The following is a 12,285-nucleotide window of genomic DNA, read 5'->3' as shown; positions in this document are numbered from 1 at the left end:
AGCACTTTGCAGTGTTCGTGGTCACGGGTAGACTAAGATGACATTTGTCTATTTGAAGAACAAAGGAAATATTATTAACAACTACCGCCAACGATTTCTCAATTGATATCTTGAGTAACGTTCCGGTTGCACGCAGAAGGCACTAACTGTATCTTTAGGTCTTGCAGTCTGTTGGATTTGGGATTTTAAATTTTTAATAAGTGGATCCCAGGTGTTAGAAAGTCTCCAACCATCTTCTCTATTGAAGTTCGGATGTTTTTGAATTTCAATAGCCTCGCGTATCATTCTAGGAATGAATCTGTGTTCTCTAGCGAGGATCTGTGGTTTATCAAATCGGATAAAATGGTTAGGTTTATCCAGAGCATGTTCACAGACTGCAGACTTAGAAGAACGCCTATTTTTGATGTCAAAAATTGAAATTCAAAAACATCCGAACTTCAATAGAGAAGATGGTTGGAGACTTTCTAACACCTGGGATCCACTTATTAAAAATTTAAAATCCCAAATCCAACAGACTGCAAGACCTAAAGATACAGTTAGTGCCTTCTGCGTGCAACCGGAACGTTACTCAAGATATCAATTGAGAAATCGTTGGCGGTAGTTGTTAATAATATTTCCTTTGTTCTTCAAATAGACAAATGTCATCTTAGTCTACCCGTGACCACGAACACTGCAAAGTGCTCGAAACGTCGGGATGTTTAAAAATAATTAATATACGCGATTCATCCGTTATAATTAGTTTTATTTAAATGAGATATTATTAATAATATAAAATCTTATATTCAAATTAAATTTTAACTATGTTATAGTTGTGAATAATTACAGTTATTTAATACGGGATATTTAACATGATTTTTTATTTTAATTTGATGGTGTTCGATATTTCGACATTATCTAAGAATGTCTTGTTCACTTGTTTTAAATAACTGTAATAATAAAAATAATCAACATCATCCTGCTCTTATCCCAATTTTATTTGGGGACAGCTTAGCATGTGTTCTCCTTCTATACTTGTCTGTCAGACGTCATCTCACAACTACTTATATAATAATAATAAGTATATAATGTAATAAAAATAACCATGTTAATTTAAAATGTTATATAATTACAAATGAACTCAACAAATTTAAAATGTATATATAGGTATATATAAGCTAGTCATACGGTGTATGGATAATTTATTGCCATGGTACGTAATAGTGTGATGTTTTTTTAGAGATATTAATTGATAGCTATTAAACAAGTTAAGTCACAATCTTGTCAGATGACGACCTCCGTGGTCGAGTGGTGTGTACACCGGTTTTCATGGGTACGCCACTCTGAGGTTCCGAGTTCGATTCTCGGCCGAGTCGATGTAGATTACCATTAGTTTTCTATGTTGTCTTTGGTCTGGGTGTTTGTGGTACCGTCGTTACTTCTGATTTCCATAACACAAGCGCTTCAGCTACTTACATTGGGATCAGAGTAATGTATGTGATGTTGTCTCATATTTATATTTATATTGTCAGAATGTTACGGTTCGTCATGTGTTTATACAAGAGTTACATGTAAGAATTCCCCCGTATGTGTTATACGTCTGAAGGCTCAAACCTTGAGTCGAGTCAGTAAAGTCATAGAGATTTCCGGTCAAGATATTCTTAGTCAGACATTTTTAGAAGCTGGTTGTGTTTTCATGTTTTGGAAGGTAAAGTGGTTTTGACTGCGTCTGAACTCTTTTCGATTGTGTGGGATTACCGGCCATTATGATCTGTGATGGAATAAAATGTTGCGCACACAAGAACTATAAGAGGTCGCACGCAGTCACGCTTGTGAGTGTCCACCGTGACTGTCAGCATCACGTATTCGAAATTTAAATATGTCATTATCATCATTAACAGCTTGTAAATTTCCTACTATTTTGCTAAGGCCTCTTCTCCCTTTTGAGGAAAGGTTTAAGCATATTACACTACGCTGCTCCAATGCGGGTTGGTTACACGTGTGGCCGAATTTCGTTAAAATAAGTCACGTGCAGGTATCCTTGCTATGTTTTCCTTCACCACCGAACACGAGATGAATTATAAATACAAATTAAGCGCATGATAATTCAGTGGTGCTTGGCTTGGTGTTCTAAACACTGGGTCATCTCGGTTCTTGAATATGTTTAAATTAATTTTTAATCATATTGCACATGTAAAAAAAACCTAAACACTGTTTTGAATGGAGTTATTGTTAGAATGTCCAGTTTCGATAGACCGGAGTGTGTGTGTGTCGCAACCGTTACGCCACGGCACGGCTAGCGCACCGAACGACCGCTGTTACATTACCGATTTCACTTTTATACATATATCGATAGGTCATTACTTTTGTTAATATAACTGCGGGTTTATTTCGTCGACAAATATGTATCATATACTAACGACCCGCTCCGGTTTTGCTCGGGTGCAATGCTGATACTAAATATACGATAGAATTTGTTTATTTACGACATCACATTAGAAACTTCTAAAATTATCAGTGTTTCTTAACAATATTGTCAATGTATTATATACAAAAAGCATCCTCTCGAATTATTCTTATCTATTAAAAGAAACCGCATCAAAATCTGTTGCGTAAGTTTAAAGATCTAAGCATACATAGGGACAGACAGCGGTAAGCGACTTTGTTTTATACTATGTAATGATGATGATGATGTAGGCGGACTCGCATATGGGTCATCTGATGGTAAAAAGTCACCACTGATGTTGGTACTGAAAGAAATATTAAACATTTCTCATATTAACAATGTGCCACTAACCTTGGGTGACTAACTGAGATGTTATGACCCGTATGCCTGTAACACAAGCTCATTCACCTATCAAACCGGAACACAAGAACTAAGTAATGATGCTTTACGTTAAAATATATATGTGATGATTTGTGTTTATAATTTATCTCGTGCCCGTCGGTGAAGGAAAACATCGTGAGGAAGCCTGCATGTGTCTGATTTCATAGACACATGCAGGTTCTGCCACGTGTGTATTCCACCAACCTGCATTGAAACAGCGTGGTGAAATATGTTAAAATACCTTTTCCTCAAAGGAGAGGAGGCCTTAGCCTAGCATTAGGAAATTTACAGGCTGTTGTTGTATATGATGAGTGGATGGTACCTAGATATTGCCCAACGCCCTAACACCAAATAAAAATACCAACCAAGTCTATTAAGAGATGTAGTTGTAACGTCAAACTGCAATAGAGTATTAGTTTGAAGGGTGAGTGAGCCAATCTTGAGCCTTATCGTATAGTTAATATTTCAAACAGTTTATATATGCGTATACCATTTCCGCATCTGTACGGTTCAATGTCCTCCTTTAGTTTTCGCAAAAACACTAACGCGTGTAATTATTTTTTATTTAATTTTACCGAATTTTCCTCCAACTTAAGAGTCTCGGCATTATATAGTAGTTTAGCTAGTGTGTTGATAGTTACACAATATGTTGACATTGATAGCGCTGAATTCATTTCTAGGTTATGTATCCAAATAAATTAAATTCCGTGAATAGTATTATTTGAAAAGATTTGTCGTGAAGAAATTCCATACGCAAAAATACGGTTATAGGAATGTTATCATTCTGTTTTTAACAAGTAAATTTCTAACTACCTCAAATATAGTTGTGTTGACATTTAATCCCCTAGTCGTGTCTGTCTGTCTGTATGTTCGTGATAAACTCCAAAACTACTACACGGATTTTAATGCAGTTTTCACTAATAGATAGAGGGATACATAAGGAAGGTTTAGGTATATAATTTATTAAGGTTTTGTATAAATACGTAAAATTTAATGACAATTGTTAAACATGTCGTAAAAAGCAAACAAAAAGTACATAAATAAAAGGTAAAAATATTTAAAAAAAACTTATATGCAGAGCCGGGACAGGCCGCTAGTAAAATATAGTCTGATCATTTATTAAAATTTATACAGCTAGTATCACAGAGCACGCACACTATAACGAGTTGCAGTGTACTTATATAAAGCAATATATGTTACACATACATATGTACATACATATGTGCGTTATTTCACACACGAATGTAAAATTTGGCCTTATTCTTTGTTGTAATTGAAGCGCAACTCTGTCTAGACGAATGAATAAAATCAAAACGTAATTGTATTTATTCAAATTAATGGGCAGCTGCATGGAAACATGTCCGAACAACATCTCGCATACGTATTTTTCGTAAACAGAGCGTTTCGATTTGATTTTTATTTTTATAGGATTCTTTATTTAAATTTGTTTTAATTTATATTTTCCTTAATACGTTTATCATTTCGTCGTATGACGCATTTACGATTAAGAAGAACTGTTATAGTTCACGATACAATGTCTTGAGTTCTGTGATGAGAGCTGAATTCAGCTCTAACTCATATTCCAATGGAAGTATGAAAATAAGATAAACACTCAATAAATCCTTCGTGGGGCAAGGTATCCGTTTCTATAATAAAATTCCGCAGACATTTTTAATTTTGCCGTTTAGTAAATTCAAATCGTTTGTAAAAAATACATTGGTAGAAAAAGCATATTATTCGATACAAGATTTTATAGATGATAAAAAAGCGTGGAGTTAATACCTGTTGATTTCCAAGCAGGATATATTAATTTAAATAATTGTATTCAATTAACATGACTTTGTATTTTTTAAATGTTAAAAAAGAGTAACTACTGAGTTTCTTGTCGGTTCTTCTCGGTAGAATCTACTTTCCGAACCGGTGGTAGCTTCACTTAATTGTAAAATGGCGATTCAAAAGTGCTTGTAAAGCCTACTTGAATAAAGTTTATTTTGATTTTGATTTATATATTTCATGCGATTTGCTAATAACTGAGCTATATTGTGCACGAATAAGAGTTCATGGTTAGTATACCTAACTATACTTTGTGGTAGGGCTTTGTGCAAGCCCGTCTGGGTAGGTAACACCCACTCATCAGTTATTCTACCGCCAAATAACAGTACTCAGTATTGTTGTGTTCCGGTCTGAAGGGTGAGTGAGTCAGTGTAACTACAGGCACAAGGGACATAACATCTTAGTTCCAAAGTTTGGTGGCACATTGACGATGTAAGGAATAGTTAATATTTCTTACAGCGTCATCATCAGCGTACCATATGTTCGTCCGCCAACCAATACCATAAAAAAAATCCCTTTACTTATAAAACAACACTAATGCACTTTATTTATTTCCACGTTAATTTTACTTCCGAATTTCCGATCCATGTTTCGTCGACATTCAAAACGCTATTCATTCGCAAATCCTTAGTAAATATCATTATCAAGATTAATCAAGCTCTCGACCAATCATATCGCGTCAATTTGCTGTCAAATAAAGTTTATTTGGGTTTTTTCCTGCTATGGTTGGATAACCTTCTCTGGTTACATGCCTATATAATTGTTATTAAGTAACATGACTGTTTTTTTAAATGTTTGAAAAAGAGTAACTACTGAGTTTCTTGCCGGTTCTTCTCGGTAGAATTTACATTCCGAACCGGTGGTAGCTTCACTTAATATAAAAAAAAGTTGTTAAATGACGTTTTCAAAAGTGCTTGTAAAAGCCTAATTGAGTAAAGTATATTTTGATTTTGAATCTGCTTTTGCAGCGAACATAAATTTCTAAACTAAAGTTGTACTCATTTGGTTTTATTTTGCACGTTTTAATTGTTTTTTTTTACTTTCAATTTACGGTTAGTAGTGTCGGTTAGCGGTAAATGAACTCGAAGGGTCAAGGTTCTGGGAGCGTGCATGCGTTGCTACCGGATGGCGTTATCATTTTTAATGCTGGCGACGTTTCGTAACGTTGTTACACGATGCATGTCTCGTAGTTTCTAGGTAGCTGTTGCAATAGTCTTGCGGTTTACCGATTCGGAAAGTCCATCGATGAAATTGCATCGAGTTATAATTTTATAACGATCGGAATGTTTCCAAATTGAAATGATTATTTTGGTTTGATGACTTATGTGGGTGGGTATTATATTTTCGGTATAGAAATTTCAACAACGACAGCCTGTAAATTTCCCACTGCTGAGCTAATGAATCCATTTGAGGAGAAGGTTTGGAACATAATCCACCATGCTGTTCCAATGCGGTTTGGTTGAATACACGTGTGGCAGAATTTCTATGAAATCAGACACATACAGGTTTCCCTATGATGTTTTCCGTCACAGCCGAGCACGAGATGAATTATAAACAGAAATCAAGCATATTAATAATTCAGTCGAATAACATTATTTAAATTAAATCCATACAAACAAATAGCTGGCATTTAATTTATTTTTTTAATGATAGAACTCTTCTTTTCCAGATGTACCTACACAGTTGGCGCTCTGATGAGCTAAGCATGTTAGTGGGTGCTAAGACGACGGGAGCGACGCCACTTGTGATCGCCTGCAGGAACGGCCACTACGATGTCGCGGAATATCTCATAGAACGTTGTAAAGCAGACATCGAACAACCCGGATCAGGTAATTTTTTATATATGGCAACAATTTACATTCCAAATTTAAATAATACGAATGAAAACGATGAAGAATTCGATTTTCAAAAATTCAAAAGATAACATGCAATGTTATTTTATATGTGTTTTTTTATTATTGTAATAATAAGCAAACGTGTTAACATATACTTCATAGAAGTATGCTATTGTATTATAAAATAGAACATATGATTGGGTTCTTTTATTACTTATACTATTTATTATTATTAATAATTGATCTATTTAAAATATTGCAAATACTTTTGCAGCTAATAGCAGAACAGTAAATATAATAGAAATGTGTGTACACATATATGTAGATACATTAAACAAAAGAATGAGTTTTTTTTGTAATGCATCATAACTACGATACCATATGACGATACCAGATACCAGTACATATAAAATTTATACGGAAATATTTATAGCACGTTTTGTAGCAGATTTTAGTATATTGGTCTTATTTATTAGTAACTAAAATTCAAAGCTTAGCATTGAAGTGACAAGTATACCCTTTATTCTTACGCGGCTTTCCATGGAATACGTGTTGGAGTACACGCATATAAAACCTTTTTTCAACCGACTTCAAAAAGGAGGAGGTTATCAATTCGTCTGCATTTTTTTTTTTTTTAATTGACGAATTTAGTCTAATTATAATATAAATTAACCTTTCCTTCCCGATTGGCAGCTGAATGAACGGACGGAGAGTATTTTCTCGGAGATCGTAACTGTAATTGTTTTTAAACGTCCGCATTCGCTTTCCCATTGCGTCAACGTATTGGCGAGATGCCAGCCTACCTGCCTGCGTTTTAAATTTACCTACTCCGATAGCTATAATACCTACGTGTATTCTCTTTATATTGTGTTTTTTGCACTTATCGGTACCTACGGATTCTTATGTAAACAATGTCTTGTGTAATGTATTTTGACAGATCTGTGGTTTAGTCTGTTTTGACAGGTCTGTATATCAGTATTTCTCGTCTATGTTCAATAGTATGGAGCAGTGTTTCCCAAAGTTTATTGTATCATGGCCCGGTAATTTTCCCACAGCCCCGTCGGGACCCACTGAATACTTTTAAACCCAAGCTGGTTCCATTAAGGTTAAATAATACACATTTATTAATAGTAGAAATGTTTTATTAAAGCTAGGAATATAAAATATTTTGGTATCGTCTATTTAGTCAAAAAAATAAAATTTAGTGCGAAGAGTGTAGCTGTTGCTTACTTTTAACTAAAGAATCCAAGTTCGCGGAAACTGATGAAAGTTTTATTCTAAGGTCTGGTCCATTTCAAGTCGGTTTCTGTATTTATTTTTGAGGCAATACTATAGAGGATCATGAATAAAGTATTTTTTGATTTCGTGTTAAATATTCACCAAAGGTTGTCTGTGAGAGATCGCTTTAAGCGATAAGACCGCCTTTGCGCACTATTTATCTAATATTTTGTTTTTCTCTTATGTTATCATGTGTTGTGAAATTAAGTTTTTTAAATAAGAATAAATTCCGCAATTTAAGGATAACTTGGTTTGGTCAATAATTTGTGTAAAGTTAACATACTTAAATATTAAAACTGTTCGTACAGTGTATAATAAGTATGAGTGATGCCATTGATCGTTAAAAAGTACTTATGGTAAGACGCAACTAAGATGTGGCAACGGCAAAATTGACTGACGACCTCCATGGTCGAGTGGTGTGTACACCGGTTTTCATGGGTACGCCACTCTGAGGTCCCGGGTTCGATTACCGGCCGAGTCGATGTAGATTACCATAAGTTTTCTACGTTGTCTTGGGTCTGGGTGTTTGTGGTACCGTCGTTACTTCTGATTTTCCATAACACAAGAGCTTCAGCTACTTACATTGGGATCAGAGTAATGTATGTGATGTTGTCTCATATTTATTTATTTAATTCGTAAAACCGATCACATCCGAATTGAGTATACTCTCACAAATTATCAATATTTATGTCTTATGTGAATATGATCTTAATACAAACTTAATAACGTGTAATATCATATGACCTAATATTTTCGTCAATTTGACATTTCGATGACAAGCGAGATTCTATAGCGACGAATGGCGCGTTATGGAACTATTTCTATTGGTTGTATAAATAGACAGTAATCGGTTTTATTGAAATTGCCGATGCTACATCTAAGTTGTGTCGTACTATACGTTATTGCGTTTTATACCGAGACATAATCAATTTCTATGCCAAATTTTATTAGCATCAGCTGATTGAGTGTGTTGAAATACGAAACAACTTTTACACATTTAATTTAGAAAGTATTAAAATATTTAGGTATTAATGTCGTATACGTTGTTTTTTAAATGTACAGGAAATCCTTTTAATCTCCGATTTATGTCAACCGTTACTAATTAACTGTAATTATTCTAGTTTATTACTAAACCGCCGATAAATCCGTTGGTTGTTTTCCTCTTTATCGGTTTTTGTATTCTAGACAATGTAAATGTATAATTTTATCATAATCGGTTCAGTAATTACGACCTAGAAGCGTAACAATCGAACCGACTTTCGTATTTATAATAGTATGTAAGACTAAACATCTCAAATTGGAGATAAATTTTATTCGTATTTTACAAAAACAAAAATAACAGCCTTTAGATTTTTGATTGCCTCCTCCTTGAGGAGAAGGTTTGGAACATATTCCAACATCCATCCATCCATCCATCCATCCGTCAGCCCATTTCCGTCCACTGCTGGACATAGGCCTCTTCCATTGCACGCCACTGAGATCGTTCTTGGGCTACTCGCATCCAGCTCCTGCCAATATACTGTTATTCCAACATACTGTTTCAGTAGCAGAGTTTCTATGAAATTAGACACATGCAGGTTACCTCACGATGTTAATCTTTATCGCTCAGCAGGAGATGAATTATAAACACGAATTAATCACATGAATGTTCAGTGCTCGCCTGGCTTTGAACCCGCAATCTCGGCTGGTTTAACGATTCGTTTCTCCCCGTTAGTAACGTTCGACGGTGAGACGATAGAGGGCGCTCCGCCCCTCTGGTGCGCGGCCGCGGCGGGACACCTCCCGTTGGTGCGGCTGCTGGTTCGCGCTGGCGCGAATGTCAACTCCACGACCCGCACGCACAGCACGCCGCTCCGGGCAGCGTGCTTCGACGGACACTTTGTTATCGTTAAGTTCCTAGTCGAGAATGGCGCAGGTAAGCTAAATAATATAACTCTTTATTAGTTACAAATGATTCAATTGAAGTTCAATAAATCTCTTACCAAATACAAATAAATTGGTACATTAATGTCTCATCGAGATTTGTTAAGATTTGAGGGCTAAAGGCCTCCTCTCCCTTTGAGGAGAAGGTTTTTGGAACATATTCCACCACACTGTTCCAATGCGGGTTGGTGGAATACACATGTGGCAGAATTTCTATGAAATTTGTCACATACAGGTTTCCTTACGATGATTTCCTTCACCGCTGAGCACGAGATGAATTATAAAGACAAATTAAGCACATGAATCAGCGGTGCTTGCCTGGGTTTGAACCCGCAATCATCGGTTAAGATGCACGCGTTCTAACCACTGGGCCATCTCGACTCCTCGATCTAACTACAGTTATATACCTATATAACTGTAGTTAGATCGAGCTATACCTAAAAGCATGTAAACACGCACGAACACTCTTTACTTTATGTGTTACTACAGGTTGTAATTAAAAAAAAGCGATAAGGAATTTTTTGTTCTTGGTTTCCTCTATCGTGAATTTACTGAACGCTCTTACTGATAATGATAAATCAGCTGGCTTCATATAAAACCTTAATTATGGTAGATATGAGTGTAAATGACTAAGAGCCAAGCGAAGGCCTGCCCTTTTGAGGGATAGGTCCGAAGCTCATTCTACTATGTGATTTTTCACTGCCGAATTATAAATATGCATGAATTATAAACTGAAATGAAAAAGGCTTTTCCGGCGAGAGCCCGTAAGTTTCGGTCCTGAATCACTAGTTCTAGCCATTATGGCATATTTAATAACTAGTTGTGCCAACGACTTTGTCCGCATTTCAATTTAAGTTATTTGGACATTGTAGCGTGACTTTACATTTATTTTATATATAAATCTAAAGTAAAAGTAAGCCTAAGTTACTCCTTACTACATCGGCTATATGCCTGTCAAAGTCATATCAAAACCGATCCTGCTGTTCCAAAGAATAGACGGTAGAAACAGGCAAAAATTGTAAAAAAATAATAATTATGGTATATGTATGCATTTAGGAAATTTTATTTTAATATTAAAAATAGACGCTCTCATTTTATATATATTTAAGTATACATATAGTTGTAATTGATAGTACTTATCAATGTAAGTAAGTAAGTAGTAGTAAAGTAGTAAGTAAAAGCCTGTAAATTTCCCACTGCTGGGATAAGGCCTCCTCTTCCATTAAGGAGAGGGTTTGGAACATATTCCACCAAACTTTCCAATGCGGGTTGGTGGAATGCACATGTGGCAGAATTTCAATGAAATAAGACACATGCAGGTTTCCTCACGATGTTTTCCTTCATCGCCGAGCACGAGATGAATTATAAACACAAATTAAGCATATATATAGTAATGCCTGCCTGGGTTTGAACTCACAATCATCGGTCACGCATCTCAGCTCACTTATCAATGACTGTATACTTATTATATGTATTGTGCCTTTTCAGATATAGAAATAGCGAATCGACACGGCCACACGTGCCTCATGATAGCCTGTTACAAGGGCCATATCCACATAGCGAAGTACCTCCTCTCCCTAAACGCCGACGTGAACAGGAAGAGCGTGAAAGGCAACACAGCCCTGCACGACTGCGCCGAGAGCGGATCTCTGCATATACTCAAAATGCTCTTAGGTCACGGTGCAACAATGGATGTCGATTCTTATGGTGAGTAATGTGAATTTTTTTTATGGTATAGGTTGGCGGACGTGCATATCCCCCACCTGATGGTAAGTGGCCACCATCACCCATAGGCATTGAAGCTGTAAGAAATATTAACTTTTCCTTACATCGTCAATGTGTCACCAACCTTGGGAACTAAGATGTTATGTCCCTTGTGTCTGTAGTTACACTGGCTCACTCACCCTTCAAACCGGAACACAAAAATACTGAGTACTGTTATTTGGCGGTAGAATAACTGATAAGTGGGTGGTACCTACCCGGACGGGCTTGCACAAAGCCCTACCACCAAGTAAATTAATCAATCCATAAGCTTTCAAGTAGTTTTCGCGATGCTGTCTGGAAATAAAAACATACAGACATTTAATAAAGTTAAAAATAAAAAAAAATACTTCAATCCTAAATACCAAACAATTTGTATTTAAAATTCGAATCAATAACAACCCGTACAATATAATTTATATACATATGTATATATAACCTTTAGAGGATGTACTCAGGTGATTCTTCAAATTTAAATGGATTCAAGTCCCTTTTAGGCAGAAAATACTTTTCAAATCAATTCAAAATAATACCCAAAAAAATGATAAAATTTTAATAATACGTAGAGAATTGCTTATTTAAAAAAAAAGAGTAACGATGTTAAAATGACGTGCGCTAAATATAATTAAATACGAATAAAGCATTAATACATATGTGTTTAGACACAAAACATATGTAGGTACAGTCAGAGTAAGAAAACCTTCGTCAGTTTTCAAATTCATTCCTTTATCAAGTCTTAAGCTCTTAGTGTCTTTTGAATCTAAACATCAAATCATTGCGACGCAATATGTCATTCTCGATCGATAAAGCAGATTATCGCTTATAGTGAGCACACGAAATTATATCTTAAGG

The 12,285-nt window shown here is 35.5% G+C and overlaps 1 protein-coding gene across 3 annotated transcripts in view; it reads left to right on the top strand.

Moving 5' to 3' along the window:
* LOC124534837 (protein fem-1 homolog CG6966) overlaps positions 1-12,285 on the top strand; it is a 97,481-nt gene that overhangs the window by 73,555 nt on the left and 11,641 nt on the right. For all 3 annotated transcript variants that reach the window (XM_047110865.1, XM_047110866.1, XM_047110864.1), the window contains 3 exons: positions 6,306-6,465; positions 9,464-9,664; positions 11,161-11,379. In XM_047110865.1, the coding sequence (XP_046966821.1) occupies positions 6,306-6,465; positions 9,464-9,664; positions 11,161-11,379 (580 nt within the window). The remainder of the gene's footprint in view (positions 1-6,305; positions 6,466-9,463; positions 9,665-11,160; positions 11,380-12,285) is intronic.

The sequence above is a fragment of the Vanessa cardui genome, chromosome 13 (assembly GCF_905220365.1).
Source record: "Vanessa cardui chromosome 13, ilVanCard2.1, whole genome shotgun sequence".
Taxonomy (NCBI): domain Eukaryota; kingdom Metazoa; phylum Arthropoda; class Insecta; order Lepidoptera; family Nymphalidae; genus Vanessa; species Vanessa cardui.
This window is presented reverse-complemented; position numbering and strand designations above follow the sequence as displayed.